At 36.6% G+C, this 25769-nt stretch overlaps 2 protein-coding genes across 3 annotated transcripts in view; both read right to left on the bottom strand.

The window, feature by feature from the left end:
• Positions 1–20283, bottom strand: part of LOC133516250 (uncharacterized) — a 51716-nt gene extending 31433 nt beyond the window's left edge. Inside the window, exon 1 of the mRNA XM_061849085.1 lies at positions 19722–20283. Within this exon, the coding sequence (XP_061705069.1) occupies positions 19722–19748 (27 nt within the window). The 5' untranslated portion in view covers positions 19749–20283. The remainder of the gene's footprint in view (positions 1–19721) is intronic.
• Positions 3601–7307, bottom strand: LOC133516249 (uncharacterized). 2 transcript variants are annotated; one of them, XR_009799193.1, is made up of 3 exons: positions 6318–7307; positions 4841–5596; positions 3601–4747 (listed from the first exon to the last, which is right to left on the bottom strand). XR_009799193.1 is itself a non-coding variant. In XM_061849082.1 (3 exons), exons 1-3 carry the CDS (start codon positions 6383–6385, stop codon positions 4930–4932), a joined length of 447 nt encoding a protein of 148 aa, XP_061705066.1. In that variant the 5' UTR covers positions 6386–7307; the 3' UTR covers positions 4754–4929. The 2 variants fall into 2 exon arrangements, 1 of the variants encoding a protein (XP_061705066.1); XM_061849082.1 differs by lacking the exon at positions 3601–4747 and having other exon boundaries at positions 4754–5193; positions 5482–5596.
• Positions 20284–25769: the final 5486 nt, after the last annotated feature.

Genomic DNA, 25769 nt, shown 5'->3' with positions numbered 1-25769 from the left:
GAATATAAATTCGCAGCTTCATTGATTACTGACATCATGCCTCTCAAGTCATGTGATTTTGTCCGGTCAGTACTAACTATCAGTTACTGTCGTCGTCCGGCCTACGCTTGGATACAGCTCGGGCAAATGTAGGTATATTTAGATTACCTAAAAAGAGCGCTGCTACATACTTTACGGTGGTCACTCGTGCGGAGCACGGCATAGCATTAATCTTTATTTAATGTACATACTAGGTATACGCGAATAATAAGGTAGGTACTTACCTACGACTCACCATTTTTTTAGGTACTTCCATAATTATCTATTGACGGACGGACATTAGGTGGCATTAGCCTCTTTTGCTGATGGATGGATACCTATTCATTCATCATAATCATTTTCATAACTATGCGGAGCTGCGTGCTCAATTGTAATTGCAAAATAACTGTAGAGGACAACTTTTTATTGACCCTTACTTTTAGAAAATATAATTACTGAATTTCATATTATTATTTTTCGTTTAATTTCTTAGTAATTTTTAGTAGGTAGATCTGCTTATATAAATTGTGGTAGTCTTAGGTACCTACAAGTAACATTGGCCGCTTGAACATAACAGTCATCAGCTAACCCTATCCATCCAGCAGAATAAATAAATGTGCAACTTTAGCCGACAATAGTTAAAATAAAAAAATTCGTAGATATTTATCGTGCTTGCCACTCAGCCAAATCATTGTTACCCACCTTATCCAAGAATTTTGTCTGTCTGAAGCTAATGTGTAAATTGCTTAATGAGTTTATTTGAAAAGCTTGATGGAATGCTACGTGCAAAATTTCATGATTTTGTTATTACGCGATACAAGCGGCTGACGATTTTTTAATTAACAATAGCATCTGAACTATCATCTGACAAAGTATCAAACGGGAGGCGATGACAATTTTTTTACGTGTTGCGGTGGCTGCCATTCCTCAACCCAAATCTGTTCCTGGCTCGTGGTCTATTTATATTCACTTTAGATGCTTTTTTAGGGTTCCGTAGTCAACTAGGAACCCTTATAGTTTCGCCATGTCCGTCTGTCTGTCTGTCTGTCTGTCTGTCTGTCTGTCCGAGGCTTTGCTCCGTGGTCGTTAGTGCTAGAAAGCTGAAATTCGGCATGGATATATAAATCAATAAAGCCGACAAAGTCGTACAATAAAATCTAAAAATTTAATTTTTTTGAGGGTACCTCCCCTACACGTAAAGTGGGGGTGATTGTTTTTTTTTGCTTCAACCCTACAGTGTGGGGTATCCTTGGAAATGTCTTTCAAAACTAATAGTGGTCTTCAACAAACATTTTTTGATAAAGTGAATATATTCGGAGATAATCGCTCGATTATGCAAATTTGCCTATTTGTTTAACTCGCGTGAAAGGTACCGTTTCATCCCTTGGTTAACAATTTACTATACTTTAAGCTCACGTTTAGCTTATTGTGACGGAAGAGTAACTACGGAACCCTACGCTGAGCATGGCCCGACATGCTCTTGGCCGGTTTTTAAAATTCGAAATTAATACAGAAGCAACCCTAGTGAGTCGGGCAAGTTTAGGTATGTATTTTCAAGAACGGCGAAAACGGACCTTCTGTTTATTTTTTATTTTGTGGCCAAGGGCAACTATAGGTGTTATGGCAGACGCTGTCAAAGTAACTTTCACACTATGGAAGGTAGAGGCAAGGAACAGAAACTACTTAGGCAGAAATGTTGCAAAAGTGTCCAGCTGTCAGCTATAAATACTTGACGGAGTGAAGTGCGCTGTATATGATTAGATTTTTTCTGAAGTATTCTAGGTATTTAGCGCCATTTATTTATGGTTTTTTGTCGGACACTTTTTGGTAAGTATACGGAGATTTTGTTCCTTGCCTCTACCTTCCATATTTCACACTTTTGAGTAAGGTTTGCATTAGCTGCCTTGCGCCCGGGAGCTTGGCGTTTGAGTGATGTTTGTGTTTATGGCATAAAGCGTTCAAAGGGTTAAGTTCGACGTTTAAATCATTTTCAATTGGAACAGTGTTGCATTTATTTTGTTCCGGTAAATTTTCAAACAAGACAAAATCAACTCTGTTTTCTTTACTATAAGTAAATTGAGATTTCACTGATAATTATGACTGGGCCGTAGGAGGTTATGAATAAAAAATGCAGAATAAAGGATTTTTCACCTCAGCAGCTCGAACAAGTGACCTTTATATTTGAACGATATTTCTACGTCCGAGGCTCCAAATATTTGGATTCTATTGTCTCTGTCCCTTTTACGTCATTAGCAAAAAGAAAGAGACAAAATAGTTCAAACGTAATTCAACGGTATATTGACGGTTTATAGACCCCCGAAATAAGTCAGACCGCATCGTTCCAAAACATCCCACGAGTATTCGTAATAATTAAATAGTAAAAAAAATATTTCAATAAAATACTAAAAATATCATATTTTAAGTATTTTATTGTACAATTAAAACAATGAACTTTAAAAATACGAAGATTACTATGCAAAATAAATAATTCTACCTACTTCTGTACCCCTAGTGTAAATTTTATCGACATCATAACGTGACGAACGCGTTTGCGTTAAGTCTCATTTTGTATAGGATTTTGAGTTTCCAAAACGTCCCGCTTGGCGCGCTCTTTCTAAATCCAATACAAAATGAGACTAAACGCAAACGCGTACGTCACGTTTCAAAATCGAATTTATTTACACTAGGGATACTGTATTCGTAATTCGGACCGTATCTTACAAAGTATTGCGGTAATTAAGCTTAATGGTTAGAATACCTTAAGAAAACTGGAGTGAAATAGTGATGAAGAATTATTACATTTTTCAGATTGTATTATAACCTTCCAAATATCGTCGATTGTAATATGAATTGCTGTAACCGCCAAATGACGATTTTACAGGAGAAGCGAAAAACTGTTTTACAAATCAGATAGAGTGTTATAACTTTTTATTTATTTGTCCAATTTCGGTATGTTTTTCACCATTATCCTATTTTTGTGAGATCTTTTAGATGAACTGGTTCAAAATAAGATAGCTATTATAGTTTCGAAAATAGCCTGGCGGTTACATCAATTTTTTTGCAAAAATATGTAGTTACGCTAGTTGATGTACGGATATAATTTGAAAAACAGTTGGCAGTTTAATGTATGTCACAAAATATCTAAGAAATATTAAAGTAAGGCGCACAGTTTTAGAAAAGTGGACTTACGTTTTAAACAATCTTAATGCATTTTCACACTTATTCACTTTTATTAAGGTTAAATATTAAATTAACCCATTGATTTAAGATAAACAGAGGCAAGGTAGTAAGTAATTAAAAAAACAGATTAAAAGGTACAACATGTTTTAATTATAATCAGAAACACGTTTAATTATAAAAAAGGTTTGTTCTTTTTAGAAAAACACTAAATTTACTCAAAAATTTAAACATAATTACTTTAATTACCTATTAGATAACACTTATCATCGAGTAACCAAGTGTATAATAAATCACAATTATTTAATAAACAAAAATAAACTCCTTATTTTTACTTCTGTTTCTCACTTTTAAACACAAAGTATAGTTTAATTACTAAAACAATCACTTTTTGATTAAGTTGGCACATACAATTATAATATTTTACGAAACTAACATAAGAAAACACGTAGTTTATTCTACTTTTTCGTATTTTTTTTCACTCTTTTTCCAAATTTTTCTTCTTCTTGTCTCTTTTTAGCCTTTTCTACTGTCTTTTCTATATAGGGTATTCAGAACTTTCTGTAGATCGAAACTAGCCATCACCGTCGAATTATCAATACATAACATATTTCGATGTTCTTCAGCTCGTTTGTAGGATGCATTTTTCTCTTCGAGATGTTTTTGATATTCGTTGGTCTCCTTTTTATTTAATACGTTCGTATTATTTTCATATTTAACGCACAGCTTGCATTTGTCTTTTTTCGGTACGTGGAAGGTTAAGTTGTACTCAGAAAAAAGATTCCTGAAAAGTCGGTCACTAAGATGTGTGATTGCTTTGTCTTCACAATACTTCACATACAGGCGGTACAGGTTTGTTACTGTTTTAAAGTCCTGCGGTATATAGAGCCTTGTTGATTGAGGTCGGTTATAATGTGATGGTAACACCGGTAGATCTTCAATATAGTTTTTGGCATCATTGTAGGTGTTTTAGTCGTATTTCGGATCAGCATGGCGAGTTCGTTTATCTTTTTGTGAAATACCCTCATTAGAGTTTGCTAGATTATAAAGCAAATAAGTTTGGGATATATCCAATGTGCTTCTTAGGAACTGTTGACATACTTGTCTTCGGCCCTCACCTTCATTAATGTAATGGTCTCTACGCATGGATTTATTTTTAGTTTTCTAGCTTCTTTCATCTTTCCTGTTGCTGTTTCATAATTCATTCCCTTCTCTTTTGCAAGTTTCCGTGTTTTAGTTTTATTGATTAATTTAATTTTCTTAGTTGGTACATGGTTTTCATTTTCGTTATTTATTCGTTTTACCCTTTTCTTCGCCTTCTTATTTCCCGATAAGCTTTCGTTGTCAGTGTCTTTAGGTGACCAACAGTCTGAGCTGCCAGAGGAGAAATCCCCCAAATCTTCTTCTAATTTAAAATCAAAATACGCTTTTTCGAATTGTGTCGCATTACGCCTTTTTCGTCCAGTTATAACCTGAGATGTAGAACTATCTCTTTTCTTATCATTGAATAAACTGTTAACACTACCCTGCTTAGAACTGCATGGCCCTGAATCTGGAAAATAATAAAAGCATTGCTGTATAAAATATCGTTCATTAATGCGTATAAAAATTTATAAATGTTTAATAATTTACACATAGGTCTTACCATAGTTAGTGTGTAGCTCATTAGTAGGGCAAGGTATTTCATGGTCTTCGTTGTCATGTTGGTTTTCTAAACCATTTATAAATCCGGATTCAAATACCCCCAGCTTTTATAACTACATCAGAGATGATATTTATTTTGTTCTTTTTTGGGCCCTGTGTAGTGTTTTCTGTGTAAAATTTTACATTATTTATCGTGCAAGAAGTCGGATCATTAGTGTGATTTTTGGCAGACTCTTCATGAATAATAGGAAGTTGTAACTGATGATTATTGGGCAAGTTAGTAATCAAATCATTTGTAATCTTGTGATTGTTAATCTCATTCATGTTACTATCATGATATTCTGAAGACAAATTCTGGAAAATGTCCAAACTGTTTTCAGCATCGGCCTCAACAAATGATTGTTTAGATGTTAGGTCCATATTTTTAGTGGAACTATCACTGCCTTGAAAAAATTCCGAGATGCTATTTTCCTTATCTTCTTGCAAAGGAGTTGTTGGTGAAGCGTTGGGGTTAATGTTGTTAGTAGAAGCATGATTGAGCTCATCACCACTATATGGCCGAAAAAATGAATGGTCTTAAGGCAAGCAAATAGTCGACGTATTTATTGAATCGTTGCTGGGCTCATCGTCAGTACTACATACTGTGACATTATGTTGGCTGCGTATGCTGCTTGTGGAAATTTTTGGGAACATCTCAGTGTCGCTCTCCTCGACAATATCACTATTACTGCCATCTTTGAAATCTATCTGTTGTCTCCTGAAAAGGAAATTAACTCATATAAAAACAAAACAATAATTATTAGCCACAATAGTAACTAGCGCAAAGCGCAATATAATATAAAAGAAACAGCTTTTTCATCTTTTTTTAAGGGACTATGACTTGAAAAGAGAGGATTCTGGTGAAATTTCCACTAAAGAACCTTAATGTAAAGACAATTTTACATGTATATTTAATGCAACTAAGTAATGTAACCGCAAAATTTATGCAATTATCTCGTTTATGGATGATGTAAGCGACAAATGTTTCCGAATACAAGCTCAAAAGTTAAAGTATCTTACAAAGCATATCTTGTGATTGCAAAACTATTATTGTAAGCGAAGATTTATAGGATTTACTTCTATAATCTAGATTGTAATGAAAACGTTTAAACACGTTTTCTTGTAAATTAAGGTGTAAGTCGCACGATAATCAGTATTAGAAAGTTAAAATAGGAGCGGTACAATCGTTTTATACAGTTTAAGTACCTAACCTCAGTATTTACGCTATTATTTACGTAGGTAGTCGAGTAAAGAAAATATTGTTTATGTTTATACTTTTATGGCAGGGACACAACTCTCGTCTCTTATTATTTATACTAGAAATAATCTTGTTGTACTATTTACTTTAGTTAATAACGACAATAATTAGTATAATACGCCTACGACTCCCTTTTAGGTGATTGTACATAAAATAAGAGCATAAATGACATAGTACTTACCTTTGCAAGGCTTCACGCTGTTTTAGTAACTGTTCTTTACGCGATATTAATGCACTTAACTTATTCATTTTTATTTTAGCATTAATAAATCACAACACACATGTCTTTATCACGAGTTGCTAGAACAAACCGACCATTGATCACAATAACAAATCATAAACAAACGCATACGGTGATACTTGTTGCTTACCATGAAATGTATGATTGTCTCGCTCTTAGCTAACGCATAACAAGTGAAAAGAAAAGAGATAGCCTAGAAACTATTAACGAGCGTCTTAATGTAAACACCCGATTCGTCCTAAACCGTCAAGCAAATGTAATGTAAGCGCCAAAACTTGTGGCTTGAGCACAGAAATGATAATGTAAGCGACATAAATATTACAATACATACGTGAAATTTAGTGTAAGAAACAATATTTTTATTTAAATAGCTTTAATTTGCAATAAGTAAATTTTTGACAACAATGTGCTAACTTTTCTTACTTTTATATTAAAGATAACTTACAATTGGTTAAATAGACGAAATCCAATGTGATTCAGGTTAATATTTTCAGGTGTATTCATAAAAAACCGAGGCAATATTGTGTTGATTTAAAAGCCATTCTATACTTTTGTAGACATTACTATTAGCGTAACCGACAATAAGTAATATTGTGGAAAATCATTGAGTAAGGTAAGAGTCATTTTGTAATAAATGAGACTTACATCAATGATATTTTTTCAACGTTGCTCAGTACATTAATGCGCAATTACAATTTGATCTTTACGTTAACCAAATAACATGAGATTTTACAAAAACGGCCCATAACTTAAAAAAAGTCATGTGAATTGAAAAAAACGGTTAAGTTGCGGTTAACGTACTCGACATTTTTTTTTAAGATATCAACATTTTAACAACACCAATCGATCCGGATTGAAATTTGCAGTCGAACTACATATATAACTCATTTTCGACATTTTGGCGGTTACATCAATTCATATTACAACCGACGATATGTTCTCACTGCTGATGTGAAAAGTCTTGTGGACGACACACACACAAACACACACACGCACACTAACACATAATCATATGGACTTGCAAGTTCAACTTCTCATTAGGTTAAAACACAGGTACTTATTTGTTATTACTTAAACGGAATCACAGGATACCTACTTGGCTTGCAAAATTTAGTAATACATAGGTTACTTTAAATATTCTATCAAAAATGTAACTTACTTTTCTAGTAACTAAATCCTGTCTACTGAAGCTCCAGTATTAATTTTGATAACCCTCTCCTCTCTTAATTTTGATGATCTCTTCGTCACACAAAATCAACAATGTGCGAAAGACTGCCGTGGACACATTGTTATTATCCGTGCACGTGATGTCGTTTGGTAAAGTTGCCCAAATTGCTGTCTCAGTTTTGAAGCGACCCATTTGAGGCCAGAGAAAGCAGTGGCCATAAAAAGGTATCGAGGTTTATTAGAGTTTTACTCACTTTATGTAAAAAGGAAATATTAAATTAGCTATCTGCTACGGCTTATTTACTCCGGTTTAAGTACCCTACTGTGCTTATGATTACGCGTATTAACTCTATTGAATCTATCAGTTGTATCCAGAAGTTTAAGTAGTTGGATACCAACGTGCGTAGACAAGATGCCAATCGTTCACGCTTCTTAGCGTAGCGTAATTCTCTCTCTCTCTATCACTCTTCCATATTAGTGCGACACAGACAGTTGCGTATCGTTCGCTACGGAGCGTTAACGATTGGCTTGTTTACACGGCTTAGACTACAAAGTACACATCGGTATTTGGAATACTTATGTAATAAAATAAATGAGTCACGTAGGACTCTTACGTCTACCTACGACTATGTTCGAAAATGATATCCACTCGGGATTAATTGTATATGGACGATTTTGATTAAACATATCCGTTAGAATCTGTTAATATTTCCTCGCTTCATTGTTCGATATAATAAGTTTACATTATTGTAGTTTATTTAATCTACTGGCAACATATTGCATCGTTATTTTTAGAGATCTTTGAAAATTCTAATGTTAGCATCCCTGTCCAAAAAAACCATACAGCAATATAATGTAACACTGAAGTTATGGTGGACATTTTGCTCAAATCTAGGTAAAGATGTGTTTGACAATTCAATCACTTTAATTATAAGTTTTTTTAACTGATCAGTTTAATAAGGGAGCGTCCTACGGCTCTATTAATAGCCACAGATCAGCACTATCTCTTTTCCTCGGAGATAATATCGGAACGGATGAACACATAAAAATGTTACTCAAGGGTGTATATAAAATAAGACCAAATTTGCCAAAATATACACACACTTGGGACCCCAAATTAGTGTTAGATCATATTGCCCAATGGTACCCAAACTCGACTATTTCCTTAGAGCAAATTACTAGGAAACTAGTCGTTTTTTGGCGTTATGCACAGCTCACCGCGTGCAAACTTTTTCACTGATTAAATGGCAGAACATACAATTTTGCCACAATGGGGTAAAAATCATTATAACAGATATAATTAAGACATCAGCTATAGGCAGGGAGCAACCAATATTGTTTTCACGTCAGCAGCTAGAACAAGGGTAATTTGCTGCTTAAAAACAGTGAGCAAAATCGCATTTTGCTCACTGAGTGAGACAAAATAACATTCAATTGACCTTTATATTCGAATATCATTTCAACGTGCGGGGCCTAATACAAGTTCGAAGTATTTGGATTATATTGTCTTTGTCCCTTTCACGTCATTAGCAAAAAGAAAGAGACAAAAAAGTGCATACGTAATTCAACGGTATATTGACGGATTATAATAGACCCCCGAAATAAGTCAGACCACATCGTTCCAAAACACCCTACGAGTCTTCATTCGTAATAATTAATTCATGATATAAAAGTTTAAAATTTAATAAAAACACCATATTATACGTATTTTATTATACAATGGAAACAATAAACTTATACAAATTTACGCAATTGTTACGCAGTAAATAATTCTACTTAACTACTTTTAACGATCTCTACTATAGTTGACAAATAGTATCCGCAATTCGGACAGTATCTTACAAAGTTTTTATTTTAAAAAAAAAGTTGGCGATTGAACTGTCAATTGATGTTCGTTAATTCATTACGTTCGTATTATTTTATTGAAATTTTTCGTTTTGTTTTATTGCGGTAATTAAACTTAATTGTTAGAATATTTTCAGAAAACATGAGTGAAATAGTGTTGAAGACGTATTACATTTTTTCAGGTTATATTTTTTGATGGCTGACGGACGTGAAAAATTTTGTGTACTACACGAGATCAAAGTTATTTACATCTCGTGCGCTTTTGAGTCCCTTACTACGCTTAAGATTCTAAATTAGATTCACTCGCTAAGCTCGTGAATCTATTATAGAATCTTTCGCTTGCACGGGACTCAAAACAAGCACTCGAAGAAATATCAAACTTTGCTCTCTTGTTGTACAAATAACTATTCTCCCATTCTTTGTGGAACGGCCAGAAATTTGAGCGGCTTCGGTCCTCCGGGAATATCTCTCTTTAACAAGTTCTAGAAGACCCCAGAACTCTGAATGCCTCTTAAGAACTGTGAAGCGTCCCCACAGAGACGCGACAGCACGGTCAATAAGCAGGTGGATAAAGTAAGTTCTGGCAGAGAGCGGCATAGATGTGGCAATATTCAGTGCTCACAGCACTAGACACGCTGCCACATCTACAGCCGCATCAGCAGGGGTGAATATTGATCTCATTAGAAAGACGGCCGGTTGGTCCTCCACGTCCTTAACCTTCGCCAGGTTCTATAACCGCCATGGGAGCGTGCACGACTGTCACGCAACCTAGTGTCCGCAAGTCTAGGGGAAAACGTCAATTCACTACGTCTTATAAAACTACTCCAAAACTAAAAACTAGGTACTGAACGGATTTTCATGCGACTTTCATCTATCAATAGAGTGATTCTTGAGGAAGGCTTAAGTATATAACTTGTTAAGGTTTTGTGTAAATTGTTTGAAATATAACGATGTTGTCGGAAAAAATCACGCTGGCTAGGAGCTTTAATCGAAAACGCTGCCTAATCCGTTTGAGCTATAACAACACAATGTATGGTGGGGTTGTTTCTCATTCATAGGTCTACAAAAAAGCCCGCGATGTTAAATGTCTATCTTTTAAGGATAACTTACTATACATATTCGTAACTTCTAGAAAAAGATCACGTAATATGTGGCATTTGCAAAGCTATTTACATGGATACTTACATTATTAACAATTATCAAAATAAATACGTTAGTTATATTAAGCATTTCATACAGCTTACAATGGTCCCTTACACCATACAATTTAAATGAATATTTCAGGAGTAATCTTAAATCAAAGTTTCATTTCGAGCCATATACGAAATGTTAAAGACGCTATCCGCAGTTAGTTCAAATTTTTACTACCTTATGCGCTGGGATCGCTTTACTTACCCCCACCATGCACTTCGCACGGTCCCATCTTTAAATAAATATGAAAGTATAAGACTGATTTAGATCTTAACAGATAATTATAAATTTACTGTTGGCTAGTTACAAATGACAAAATTTTATTTAATAAATCATGTTATGAATACTTAAATGTCTTTGTCATTACACAACCATATAGACAAAACTTTGTCTCTAAACAGCTATAATAATGTAAACTTATTATATCGAACAATGAAGCGAGGAAATATTAATATATGATCAAACGAGCTTCGCAAGCGAAGTTCGATCATTATTATATGACTCGCTTCATTGGAAGATATAATTTCCCTCCCTCCCAGTAAACCCAGTCACCAAAGTTTTGTATCGAATATCTCTAAAAGAAATGAGGATTGCCTCTAGTGACCCCATCAGGATAGGTTGGGGTTGGGAAGGTTTTTTTTAATCAATAGAAATACTTATTTTTCAGAGATCTCTAAAAATAACCGTGCAATATGTTGCCAGTAGATTAAATAAACTACAATAATGTAAACTTAATATATCTTCCAATGAATCGAGTGATATAATAATGATCGAACTTCGCTTGCGAAGCTCGTTTGATCATATATTAAACTTGCGAAATTCTAGGCCCCTATATGGTGTAGTGATTACGACTTACATGCGGTGGTTCCATAATTACATTAAGTAGGTATATCGTATTATGATTTACCTTATTATGAATGAAATCATACCTACTGACCGCGATAGCCTTATAGTTACTTAATATATATATATATATATATATATATATACAAGTAACTAACTCCCTCTATTTTACTTAATATATTATTAAAATAGAGGGAGATGTCTAGTATTATATCAAGAACCTTATACTCGTATCTATATCTGTACCTAACTTAATAAATTCTGGGACGAAGGTAAAATCTTACGATATGGAATACCTAATTTAATACTCGTAATATCGGCACATGTGAACTTGATTAAATATTGAAATTTTGACGTGACTCGTTTCATACGAGTATCAAATTATGTTGGATTTTAAAAGTACGAATAGATTTCCAGGAGCTGCCTGTAGATAACTCATACTCATAACAAAGAGGGGACTTTTTCGGTTAGTACTAGAAACAATAAAGTACGCGCAGTGCCAATGTTCCACGCCCTTTCCAGAAGAATGAAGGACGTCGGCGCCAGATACGTTAAATCAACGTATTTCAAAGTGCTGCTGCCTCTAAGTTTAGCAAGTTCGAGCAGACATTACACAAAAGATCCCAATAAGGAGGGCATCCTCCTCCTAGAAGATAAATATTCGTTGATGAGAAATGTCCGATGTAATCGAAAACATAAAAGGGAAACGCATACACAATCATGTCGTGAGTATAGTAGAAGAATCGCGAGACAATTGAGCTACGAGTATTACGTCGAGCAAGCATTCGAGGCAGAGCGAGAGTGCATTTCGTGTCATCAAATGGCCGGCAATTCACTTTTCTTTTTTAGAAAATTGGAAAGATTGGCAGTGGTTAGTGGATACACAATAAAGCAATTGCGGATGCTCATGCGATGGACGGTACAATGTGCTTACTTTTACTACCTATCTGGCAAAAAAGTTTTAGAGAAGAGAATTATATTTTTAAAGAAACAAAATATGTAAGTAATCTTACGATTCACATTACCTACTTATACAACTTGATTTCTGGCTTCCTAACTAGAGGTCGTAGGTTTGATCCTCGTCTTCTAATGAGTTTCTTAGAACTTTTATACAAACTATCATGCTATATTTACAAGTTGCTTTTCGGTGAAGGAAAAAATTGTGTCGAAACTGGACTAATCCTAATGAGGCTTCTTATATCCCCTCTGAGTTAACAGATCAAATGCAGCCGCTAAGCGGAGCCCGCAAGCTCCATTAGAATGCAACCCGGAAAGGGCTAAGATTCGAAGATGCTGGGATTAAGTGGCAGTGGGCTCCTTCATTGATTGTTCGTAGAACTGATATTTGCTGGGGTCAAAAGGTCCTTGAGTGACAATCACGAACTGGAAGACACAAGTCGACAAGAAATTGTCAGTTAACGCACGATTAGTCGTTGTGAAGATATGTACCTACCTTAGCGAGCTTTCTATAAAATTTCTTAATCAAGTAAATTAAACGTTTGCAGCTCATACTCATACACTGCACCTATGTGTTACAGAACCCTGTAACACACGGTGCACATAATTACGCGCCTCTTTGGCAATCGGAGCGCGTCCTACGGCTTCCAAAACTGTTCCGTTTTATAGTGATCTTTTTGACAGCGTCTTAACCATCTAAACAGTTGCAGCTCAAACCTGTTACAGCACTCTGTCACACACGCTACACATGCGCCGTTATGGCAACCAGAGCGCGACAGTTCGGCGTACGAGCGCCATATGCGCGCGCCGCCCGAGCGAGCCCGGCGTGCGTTACCCTATTTATTTACAGACGGATAGTCAGCAATGCCAGCATCCATTTCTTCGGGAAATATATCAACCGTGCTCAGGAATGTAAAATATAGATCGTGTCATGTACGACGACGCGTGCCTTGGTAATGTCAGTTTTTAAAGGCTCGATTTAACATACTTGCGCGCCATTGTCGTGCATGATACGAACTATATGATTGTAATTTTACGTTCTCACACACTTGTAACAGTAACGCGCGACACGCCGATGTCGATGTAGGTATCATAGGTATTCTTCGTTTATGTAATACGTGTCCGTAACTGAAGGAGTTATAATCACCGCGGCTGCGACAACGAATTGTTTTATAATGTTACAACAGAGATTGTAATCTATATATCTCATATGCATTTTCTCGTCGACTTACAGGCATAATATTAGCTTATGTAAGTTTCTGTTCAGGGGGCCTAGCTAAGATGACAATCGTTTGTAGAAAACGAAACGCTAGTTATCATTTCCATACATTACATTATTTACGTTTATCTTAGCGTTTCGTTTCGTTTTCTGCAAACGATTGTCATCTTGGTTAGGCCCCCAAGTCTCCGATTTTCCTAGTCGGTGGAAAGACGCAAACTTCCTTGCCAATAACGGAGTGGAGACTGCGAATACTCCGATTTAGCTACTTGTTACGATAAGTTGGTCAACTTAAGTAAATTTTGCCTGATGAAAGAAATAAAGTATGCGTAATGATATAAAAATAATACCTACATCCATCGGTATAGAGTATAAATTAGCAATAAAAAAAAAACACAACTTGTTTAGGTCATATCAAACTGGACCGCGCAGGCCTGGAATGCGAATGGCATCTTACACCCGGCATCCGGTAATAGCCTACAACGTACTTCTGCATCTACTGGATAAAGTGTGAAAATAGTTCATATATCAAAGTCTTTATGACAACGGCATAAAGTTTATTTCGCCCGGTGTGTGAAAAAGGCTGTACTGATGCGTGGGCGCATGACGTCACGTGTATGTCCCGTTAGCGCTGACCTTCACCCAGTAACCGGCGGTCAGCCGCCGTGGCGCTCGGCCTATTCTCAAATAGAGCTGCTCTCCTGTGAACTAATCCCATCCCAATTTGTTTCTAACCACAGGGTATATAGGAGGGTTATTTTGCATAGCTATGCCCTTGCACTTTCAAGCTTATATAGTGTGGTGTTATTATTTCAAACTGGAAGTCATGTCAGCTAACAGATGTGGTGAAAAGTCCACTAACTGTCGCTCGGATATTGACCCTTACGAGGATGCAGTGGCCATAAACTGTAACAATGATACTCAAATCTTTGACAAACACTTGCGGTAAGTATTATGACCATCTTGTTAGGGGACAATTAGCAAAAGTATGAGAAATTGGACGTGACAACTGTGACAGTTGAATGACTTGAGTGAAACTGTAAGCGCATCTTGCGTTACATTGCGGCATTTGATCGATCGATTAAATTCATTACACTTACTTAGCCGGCCATTATCGGTAAGGTGAGTAGAGGTCCTTACGGAATTAACTGTTTTCTTTTTACTAATTTACTATTTGAAAATTTCGTATTACGGTGTCATTAAAAAGTTAACGATTCTGACAGCTCTGTTTATATTCTAAATAAAAATAGAATTAATAATCGAGCAGAACATACTGTTAAACTGAAGTAGAAAATGCAAATTGCACCCGGTGAGACGAACGATTATGCGCGCGGTTACCCTACATGCACCACAAATTTAGCTGACCTGTTGATGAAACTGGCTGCGTAGCCAACATGCTAATCGTTTACGCTCCGTAGCGAACGAAACGCAACTGTTACTGTTGCACTAATTTGGAAGAGTGATAGAGAGACACAAAGCGTTTCGTTTTCGTAGCGCAAACGAATGTCACCTTGGCTAGGCACCCTGGGGGCCTACCGCGACCCAAGTTCGAAGTATAGGCAACACTTGTAAATTCATACGTAAGTGTGACAGGGAGACAACACGTCGAACGTGGTTCGCAGTAGGCTCTCTGGAACCAAGCTTGTCACAAACGTAATGACTTACGGTAACTTTGCGGTATCCTCTCGTTACCATTACCAAAATGCTTGCGGTAAAATCCAAGATTACGGAAGTAAACGCAGGTTTCCACTTACAAAAGGTTTCGTTTTGTGAGACAATTATCAAAAAGGAAATACTTAATTATCTACATTTTATCTTCGACTCTTGAGCACCGCCGTCGAGTCGCTAGCCTATCCGTGCTCTATCGGATACATTTCGGGGAGTGCGCACAGGAACTGCACGACCTGATCCCACCTTCCCCTTTCCATCATCGGACATCCAGGCGCGGGGAGCGAATGCACCCGTTCGTGGTAAACGTTTCATTTGTTCGCACGAAACGGTTTGCCTCCTCTTTTTTGGTACGGACGGCTAAAGAATGGAATGCGCGCCCGCCATCTGTATTCCCTGAAAAATATGACCCCGGTCTCTTTAAAGCAAGAGTGAATAAGCTACTACTGAACCGGTGAGCTCCATCTTAGGCCCTGTCTTCACTTTCCATCAGGTGTGACTAGGGCCAATCCCCGATCAGTTTAAAAAAAAATAAAAAAAATACCACGTCGGTAGCAAACAAGCATACGGCCCCCCGCCTGATGGTAAGCAGTCACCGTAGCCAATGGACGCATGCAACTCCAGATGTGTCACATGCGCGTTGCCGACCATTTATACAGATAGGGGCCACGAGGGTCATTCACATTTGGACGGATAAATATAAGCCTTTACGAGCTGGTGGAGTGATGCGAGTAAACTCTTTATACCGACTCACTTTATATATGTACTTAATTTAGGCTTACTTTATTCTTCAAAAACTGATGAGGAAGTTGCACTTTATCCACAAGAGTGGCGTAATTTCAATGCTTTCGTATGTCCGATTGTTTCTTATACTGGTTTCTCAAACGATTCTCGAATATTTTTGAGCAAATTCGATAATTATAGGTAATATGGGTTGTTATCGTCGATCCAGGATTTGGATTTTTTTCACAATGGCGGAGCCATGGTGGTTCGCGAGGCTACAGCTCACACGGCCAGTATAAGTGCCATTACATTACAGTTGTAAATGCATTGCAGGCCAATTTACTTGTCCGTGCATGTATTGGCGGGAGCGATTCGCATGACAACCAAATGACATCATCATTCAGATATGATATCATTCGGATGTCAGTGTACGTTCGAATTGGTCTGTTTTTGAATAGATTGGCGAAATGTAGTCTAACGTTTATTATTCGAGCCCTGAGTCACGCCTCGCTATACGTCATTGTCCAGTGTGCAATTTTAACTTTTTAGCGTGACCTTAATCCCATACCGATTCTGTGCTAGAGAAACAATGAAACTGAGGCATCACGGGAAAGTCTAACGGAACTGGTCCACATCCTTATAGTTATCGATTAGGTTTTAGCTTCAGACTGACAGCTAAATGAGCTAGTAATTAGATCGACGGATACCGACCTATGAGCAAATCCAGCAGAAACATGACGAGTGTGAAAACATGATACCGGCGGGTTTCTATGAATCGAGTCTGAATATAGACCGTATTTTGCCCAATGTCTTTCACTCAGAACTTCATGTCTTTCATAATGTTTCAGAAAAATAAAAGGTATTTACAATAAAAATACCAATGTATGTACATGTTATGATTGTTTTGACGTGAGGCAACTAAGATTTATTCGTCCTATAGCCATGATCAAAAAAATTTAAAATATAATGCGAGTGCGATGAAAATTGTCTTGATCGTGATGATCGTGAGCTGTCAGGCTCAGGTCATTCCCAGTATAAATGCCCTTGTACCATTCTAATTAAAAGATTTTGATTTTGGAAGTCTGTTTTACTCTCGTTTTAGGGGCTAACTAGTTGACAAAATATACTTTAATCTGCCTATCTTGATTAGGTGACCTGTTGATTTAAAATTACATCAGTAATTGGGTCAAGGATCAGGATGGTGCGCGCGCGCCACTCATGGAATATGCATGGGCCCGGTAACGGACGGAACGGTACAGCGCGTGCGCGGGCGCATTCCACCGCCGACCTCCTTCGGAATTAGGAAAACAACCAGCTGTTTGTCACCGAGTGACGGCATTTGGTTGGGATTTGTTTTTCTAGATGTCATCAGGTTTGAAAATTATGTCATGTCGTTAGGTTTGAAAATTATTGGAAACTGATTTGCAGATGTAAATAGAAAGCATTAAGCGTGTCCACAAATTGAAATCAAATACTCTTACTCATTAATTTATAATATTATTACATATTACACGTCACAATTAGATTAACATAAGATAGATTATTGCAGTTATTATTAAAGTTTATAGTTACAGATTAGATTAATTATTACAGTTTCGGGTATTTAGTATCAATAAGTAGTTGAATATGTTAATTAATTTGTCAATAGTGAGCATTTGTTTCGTTGAGTGTCAATTAAATCATAATAATATATTGTAGAATTTATTCAGGCTAACTTTGGGGCCCAGTACCTGCATGGTTTTGAAGGACTTAGTCAGTCGATAACTGGCGGGGAGCAGGCGTGCTTGGCTTCCTAAACGGGTACGGGTGAGCTTTCTTGTATTAAAGGTGTGTTTGTATGTGTGTATCTACGTGTTTGGCAATATTAAAAATGTATTGTGATGTTAGTGTGAGAATGTTATCTTTGCTTCTGAGGTAGCACGTGAGCTAACCTACCTACCACGGTAGCACCAAGCGCAAAACACGCGCCTGACAACTTGCCGCATATTGCATCTATGTGCCTGTCCCATTTAAGGGAAAAGTCTAGGGTGACCCCGAGAAATTTCATATCGTGTACGTGTCCTATGTTTGTGTCGTTGTTTCCGAATGTTTAGAGGTTTAGGAGGCTTGCCTCCAAGATTTATGTGTAAGAGTTGTGTCTTTGATAAATTTAGAACTAGGCCGTTATTGGTGAACCAATTCTGCGTCTGCATAAATGATTCAAAATCAAAATGTCATCTAAATATTTCTACTAATACTAACTAGGTGATCGGTCTCTCTTAGGCATCACGCTTCCATGCAGAGGGCAGACTATATCGTCCTTTTACCATATCATATAATATCTAAATAAGTCAATTATAATTAATAAATTACTATTTTAATGTTGTTGTGTATGTGTGTTTCGAATAAAAGCATCATTCATTCATTCATTCAATTAGGCTAGCCCAGATATCTGCGTCAGCCTCCATTATAATGTTTGTCATTTCAGGATTGTCCTTCTTATGACTCGCATTCTGTCGTGTCCTCTGGCTTGTCTAAGTTTTCTAGTATGTAGTGCCGCATTCTTTTGACAATCGCTCCTGGCCCTGCCCCGTGTGTCCGTCATCCGTCCCTCTACTCCAACCAGGCGTATAAGTGGATTCCTTAAGTTGGTATTTGTGGTTTTGCGACTCGGACATTTTTCTGTTATGATCATCCATAGGGCTTTTCTATCTTCCTCTGTGGCAAGTCCAATTGCCGCTTTTTGCTTTTCGACTTCCCTTAATGTAGTCCACTCTTATTCCCAACATCGATACATCCACCGTGTTTTGTACTTTTTTGTGACCGTTGCACTTTTTCACTTGTGTGGGTTAGGTCGGTGGGTTCCACTGTTAGGGGAGTGTTCCCGTTATCCTTCCCGGGTATCATTCATATTTTCCGTCTTTATTTTATGTATTTATTTATTTATATTGTAGGTAAGTTTAGGTTTAGATTAGAATTTCGCTAAATGCCAAAATTATTTAATACGTCGTGTCTGCCATGTTTCATCTTAGAATTCACTTTCATAACAATTTTAGTTAAGATATTTTAAATATTGATTTTACTATACAAAATAAGCATAATAAAAATCCGCAATAACTTGTCCCGCCTCGGTCGGTCGCATTGCTTGCGCGTTTCTCCGCGTCCGGCGTTCATTGCTGTCTTTTTGTTGCACTTTCTTCTTTTCCTCGTAAATTTACTAAATTGTGTAGAATACGCGTGCAAGTATGCATACGTGGGATATAAAATAGGCATTTTACAACTTTTCAAATTATTATAAATAAAATGTCTAAAGTAGCTCCTTTATTGTTTCGATGGGTAGGTACCAAGTACACGAAATGGTATAATGTACATATACTTATATAAATAAAATAAATAAATAAATAAATAATAAATATTATAGGACATTATTACACAAATTGACTAAGTCCCACACATACACCAGTAGTATATACGTACATATTATAAGCATAATAGATAAGTGGATCGTAAAACCTGTCTACCAGCTCACTCCATTCTTAATATGAGTGGGTGACTAGCAGGGGTACCTACCAATTTAAAACTTGAAAATGCCGGCCGGTTATTTACACAATTTCTTGCTTCAATTGTAATTAAACAATGGGACAAAATAACAATGTCAGCAGTTAATGCCCAATGTATAAATATCTTATACTAACCGTAAATACATACATGAAATAAGTTATATTAATATTTAATATATAAAAAAAACTTACCAGACACACCAGATGTTGTCGCGCCATATCTGCGTCCCACTTTGACGCAATCACAAAATTAGTCCAAAACACAATTCACCTGACCATCGAGTGTCAAATAAAAAAACAAGTTTAGTGATCTTTCAGATGGCGCGAAATTGTTCAGATTTTTTTCAAGTCGAAGGTTGCGTTGCGTTCGGTCAGTGCGGGCGGAAGAAAGGCACTGGTTGTAGCGGACCCGAGAGAAGGCCGGAGATAGTATATACTATAGAGTTGTGAAAGTCGAAGAAATATTGTTTGTTTGGAGCGATGAACTGCGGCCAATAATTAACCGTCAGGGGTGCCCTACTTGGCAACCGCTTCTTCGTTCACAAATTTTGTTTTGCACCCGGATTTCAATCAAATACTTATACAAACTAGTTTAACTGGTTGTTAACAGGTAAACATTTCCAGGTAAAACTATTAATATAAAAACTTAGACACAGCGAGTTGACTGATGACGACTAAGATAGAACTGTTTTCTTCCATTCAATTTCTGACATAGATCGTCAGCTTTTGTTAAACAAACCTGAAGAATTCAAAACCGGCCAAGTGTGTGTCGGACCACGCAATATGGTGGGTGACAGGGTGGCCGTATCTTCATGTAATACAAAAAGCCATAGAAGCAAAAGGGCGTACCTTCGCAGCACTTAGGGACGTCGAGTAAGACCGATCAATCCGATCATATTCAAAATAATTTTCGGGAAAAGTAAGTATTAAGCTTTATTTTCAGATTTTATTTATAAAAATTTTTTGCACGTCGGATTTTAAAGTTATCGGTGGGAACGACGAAGACTGCACAATATTTATGACTTTCAGAGCGATTATTTCTAAAAGTATTCACTTATTCATAACGATCTTAGCAATTTAAGTAAATGTTAATTTTAAAGGCCTATCGAAAAAAGTATGTGGTTTTAGGGTTCCGTAGCCAAATGGCAAAAAACGGAACCCTTATAGATTCGTCATGTCCGTCTGTTTGTCCGATTATGTCACAGCCACTTTTTCCGAAACTATTAGAGCTATACTGTTCAAACTTGGTAAGTAGATGTATTCTATGAACCGCATTAAGATTTTTACACAAAAATAGAAAAAAAGCAATAAATTTTGGGGGTTCCCCATACTTAGAACTGAAACTCAAATCATTTTTCATCAAACCCATACGTGTCGGGTATCTATGGATAGGTCTTTAAAAATGATATTGAGGTTTCTAATATCATTTTTTTCTAAACTGAACAGTTTGCGCGAGAGACACTTCCAAAGTGAAAAAATGTGTCCCCCCCCCTGTAACTTCTAAAATAACAGAATGAAAAATCTAAAAAAAATATATGATATACATTGCCATGCAAACTTCCACCGAAAATTGGTTTGAACGAGATCTAGCAAGTAGTTTTTTTTTAATACGTCATAAAATTAAAAAAAAAATTTTTTCATCAAAGCCATACGTGTGGGGTATCTATGGATAGGTCTTCAAAAATGATATTGAGGTTTCTAATGTCATTTTTTTCTAAACTGAATAGTTTGCGCGAGAGACACTTCCAAAGTGAAAAAATGTGCCCCCCCCCCCCCTGTAACTTCTAAAATAACAGAATGAAAAATCTAAAAAAAAATATATGATATACATTACCATGCAAACTTCCACCGAAAATTGGTTTGAACGAGATCTAGTAAGTAGTTTTTTTTAATACGTCATAAATGGTACGGAACCCTTCATGGGCGAGTCCGACTCGCACTTGGCCGCTTTTTTATTATACATTTTAACTTCTACACAGTGTAGCAGCTTATAAAATATACCTAAAGTCCAAATTTCATCAAAATATAATTCTTATAGCTACTAGGTAAAATGGCTGCGACAACGACGAAACTACCTAAAAATGACATCTATGACATTACATATCATGACAATCGGACTACCTAAAACAGTTATTTTTTAAGATCAACAAATCGAAGTAGTTATTTGTAAGTAAACTTTTCTACCAATAAATTATATTCATACTGATATGAGGAACTATTGGTAGTATATAGAAAGGCAACCAGTCTCACCCAACGAAGGTTAACCGGTAGTCCTAAATTTTATGACGAGGCATATTACGAGTGTATGCTATAGGCCCCTAGAGCGTCATGGGCTAACGACAGCTCTATATAATTTCCGACGCGTAGTTTTTGCTTGCGCCTGAGAGCTGTGACGCTCATGCCGCTCCGCAGTAACTGGGCCACTATTTATGACTTCTACTAATATATCGAATATTGAAGTGTAAGCTGGCTCACGAACTGTTGTAATTCTTAGGATGGAATCCAAAGGATGTTAACGGAAATTTATTAGGTAAAATTCTCGTAATCCGTAAGTATATTAGGTAGATAAATAATTGATTTCTAAGATTTGTTTTTATGCCACAATGAAAAGAAATAAAAACATTCTTACACAAATAGACTAAGTCCCACAGTAAGCCATTCACGTTTCATGCCTAACCTAACACCTAACCTAAGTAATAACCTATTACTATACGCAGTCGGATTACACAGAATTGTGCAGGTTCGCTTATTGCCGTAACGTATATTGTTGAACGCGTTGATGTCAATTGTGCGGCGAAATTGAGAAGTCAAAATTTCATGAAAATCTTGAATTTTAATCAAATATTTTTCATGATAATATTTAATCTTAAATGCTAATTTTCCAGTCGCTTTTATAAAGCTGTTGCGACTTGTAAATTCGCCTGCGGCAACAGAAAGGTTTAGCTTTAGGAAGGAAAAGTGTCAATGAAAATGCACGGCATGCACATGTCATCTGGGGCACGGCCGTGCCACCGCCAAGACGAGACAAAGGGCAAAAGGCAGTGCCTAGGTTTCTCGGCACGTTTTGTCGTATTTTTGGACCCTCGTAGTTTCAGTTTGAATAACGCTAGAGTGCTGAAATTTTTAAGGTACTTACATCAGTAGAATTATCAAAAATACCAAGTTTTATTAGGCTATCTACTATAGTTTAGATTTTATAGATACCCTAATTTTCACTGTCCGAGCCATATGAAATCCTTGTCATAGAAAAGATAGACTACTTCCTGAAGTCTTAGAAGTGTACTATATGCTCAAATTAACATATTCACAGTAACTATACGTTACTGCCTGCAACATAAATATGCGACGCACGTAATTGTATAAATAGCATGTAAGCAATATTAGCCTATAAATAAGTTATGTTTAGTTTTACCCGCTCATATATATACTTCTAAACCAAGAATACAACACATATTCGGCAATGTATGAGTTTACTTAATCTCCATTCGACCCTCCAATTATCAAATTAGTCAAAATCAAAGTGCTGATTTGAACCGGGTTCACGTAAAGCAGCCAAGTAGCGCCCTCTATAGTATTACTACTGTTTCGCCACATGGCGCCACTTTTTGATATTTAACAAATTGAACACATATCAGTGATAGAATAAGGATCAAAGTCAAATGGCGTTCTAAAAGTTTTAATTATGTGTCGAAAGATGGCAGTAAATTTACTTACAACAAACACAAGTGACCATGTAGTTCACGATTACTTTTAGAAAATTAAAAAAACCGGCCAAGAGCATGTCGGGCCATGCTCAGAGTAGGGTTCCGTAGTTACTCTTCCGTCACAATAAGCTAAACTGGAGCTTAAAATATGGTAGATTGTTAACCAAGGGATGAACTGTGGATGTACGTCTTTTTTCTATGAAGGGGAAACTTTTTGCGATAACTCAAAAACAGCTAAACTGATCATATCCGCTATAGTTTTCATTTAATGTCTTTCTTAAGCTCTACTTCCAAGATTTGTTTCATATTTTTTGGACCTATGGTTCAAAAGTTAGAGGGGGGGGGGGACACATATTTTTTTTCTTTCGGAGCATTTATCTTCGAATATATTCACTTTATCAAGAAATGTTTGTTGAAGACCCCTATTAGTTTTGAAAGACCTTTCCAACGATATCCCACACTGTAGGGTTGAAGCAAAGAAAAAATGTTCACCCCCACTTTACGTGTAGGGGAGGTACCCTAAAAAAAAAATTTTTAGATTTTATTGTACGACTTTGTCGGCTTTATTGATTTATATATCCACGCCGAATTTCAGCTTTCTAGCACTAACGACCACGGAGCAAAGCCTCGGACAGACAGATAGACAGACAGACAGACAGACAGACAGGCGGACATAGCGAAACTATAAGGGTTCCTAGTTGACTACGGAACCCTAAAAAAGGAATGGTTCCGTGAGCTGTAGACCTACACGTCTTCAACAAACATTTTTTGATAAAGTGAATATATTCGGAGATAATCGCTCCGAAAGAAAAAAAATATGTGTCCCCCCCTCTAACTTTTGAACCATAGGTCCAAAAAATATGAAAAAAATCGTGGAAGTAGAGCTTAAGAAATACATTAAATGAAAACTATAGCAGATATGATCAGCTTAGCTGTTTTTGAGTTATCGCAAAAAGTTTCCTTTTCATAGTAAAAACACTTACTTACTTTAATTAGGTACTGATTATGCAAATTTGCCTATTTGTTTAAATGGGGTGAAAGGTACCGTTTCATCCCTTGGTTAACAATTTACTATACTTTAAGCTCCAGTTTAGCTTATTGTGACGGAAGAGTAACTACGGAACCCTACACTGAGCGTGGCCCGACATGCTCTTGGCCGGTTTATTTTATATATAAAACTACATCGATGGCAAACAAGCATACGGCCCGCCTGATGGTAAGTAGTCTTCATAGCCTATGTACGCCTGCAACTCCAGAGGAGTTACATGCGCGTTGCCGACCCTAACATTCCGCTCCGCTCCGATTGTGTTTTTTTAACAATAAAAAAATCATAGTGCTGATTTGAACCGGGTTCACGTAAAGCAGCCAAGTAGCGCCCTCTATAGTATTGCCATTGTTTCTTGTCGCAAGCTTTCTGAACCTTACAACTCAATCAATGTATCTTTACTTATAACCAAAGAGAATTTGAAATAGAGGTGTATTGTCAAATAAAACTTTGCAGCGACGTAAATTTACTGCCAACTTTCGACTCATAATTAAAAGTTATAGAACGTTTTAGAAAGTGAATACTTTTTGGAGTAATTGGTCCGAATGGTGTAATGTTTAACCAAAATGATAGCTTTATAGAGTAAGAGCTTGTAAAGTTAGGATTTATAGAGTTAAAGGGTTAGGATTAACGGAGTAAAAGTCTTGGTATTAAGAGATCTGATGACTTTTTAGTGTAAAAACTAATAGCTAGGCGCATGATAGTCTTGGCAACACTTTACATGAAATGTTTTTGGTGGGATAAATATATAGCGTTAATATGGCCATCAGCTGGCCTGCCAACTGTCGGAAATATGGCCATTTGTCTAAGTTTTAAAAAAGGAATTATAAGATCTATTCCATTCACTCGAGGTTTTTTCGTACCTATAAGTTAACGTTTTACGGGGTTTATATCTCGGTCGATTAAAGTGTAGTACCTATAAGTTACCTATATGCCCGAACCCAATCCGCGTTTTTTAGGTGCAACTCCCACTAGACACAGGCCAATTCCAGTTTTAGTTATTCGATCTGTTTCCGATATGATACTGATCTGTGAGTGTCAATGACATTTCTTTAACCAAAAACGTTACTTTTGACACTGACAGACCTATATCATGTCATTTAACCTATGCGGTAAAGTAAATACAAATAAGTTTTAGCAAAACTTTAATTTTTGGTGCACGTTTTAGTCGCTGACTGTACTTTTCATACCACGGGCAACTAATACTCGTTATTAGGTTGCGTTGTAGAGTTCCAATGTCCGACCTCTTGTCTCCATCATCAGATCAGCTCGATGATAGCATAATATTGCAGTCACCCAATTTATAAATATGTATGCAAATTTTCAACTCGATCGGAAATCGGGAAGCGGCTCAAATTTAGCTTCCAAGATTTGATAATAACAAAATAACATACATATCAAAAAACAGGAACAGGGCAAGTTAAATAAAAGCTTGTAAAAATTAGATATAGGTACCAAATATTGTAGTTCTAGAAGAATGTTGCTATCAAA

This window comes from Cydia pomonella, chromosome 3, assembly GCF_033807575.1.
Source record: "Cydia pomonella isolate Wapato2018A chromosome 3, ilCydPomo1, whole genome shotgun sequence".
NCBI lineage: Eukaryota > Metazoa > Arthropoda > Insecta > Lepidoptera > Tortricidae > Cydia > Cydia pomonella.
This window is presented reverse-complemented; position numbering and strand designations above follow the sequence as displayed.

Coding starts and splice junctions, on each gene's coding strand:
- LOC133516249 (XM_061849082.1), bottom strand. CDS start 6,385: ATGAATAAGTTAAGTGCATTAATATCGCGTAAAGAACAGTTACTAAAA. Junction 5,597..6,317: donor CAGCGTGAAGCCTTGCAAAG/GTAAGTACTATG, acceptor TTTCCTTTTCAG/GAGACAACAGATAGATTTCA. Junction 5,194..5,481: donor GCAGCCAACATAATGTCACA/GTATGTAGTACT, acceptor GACATTTTCCAG/AATTTGTCTTCAGAATATCA.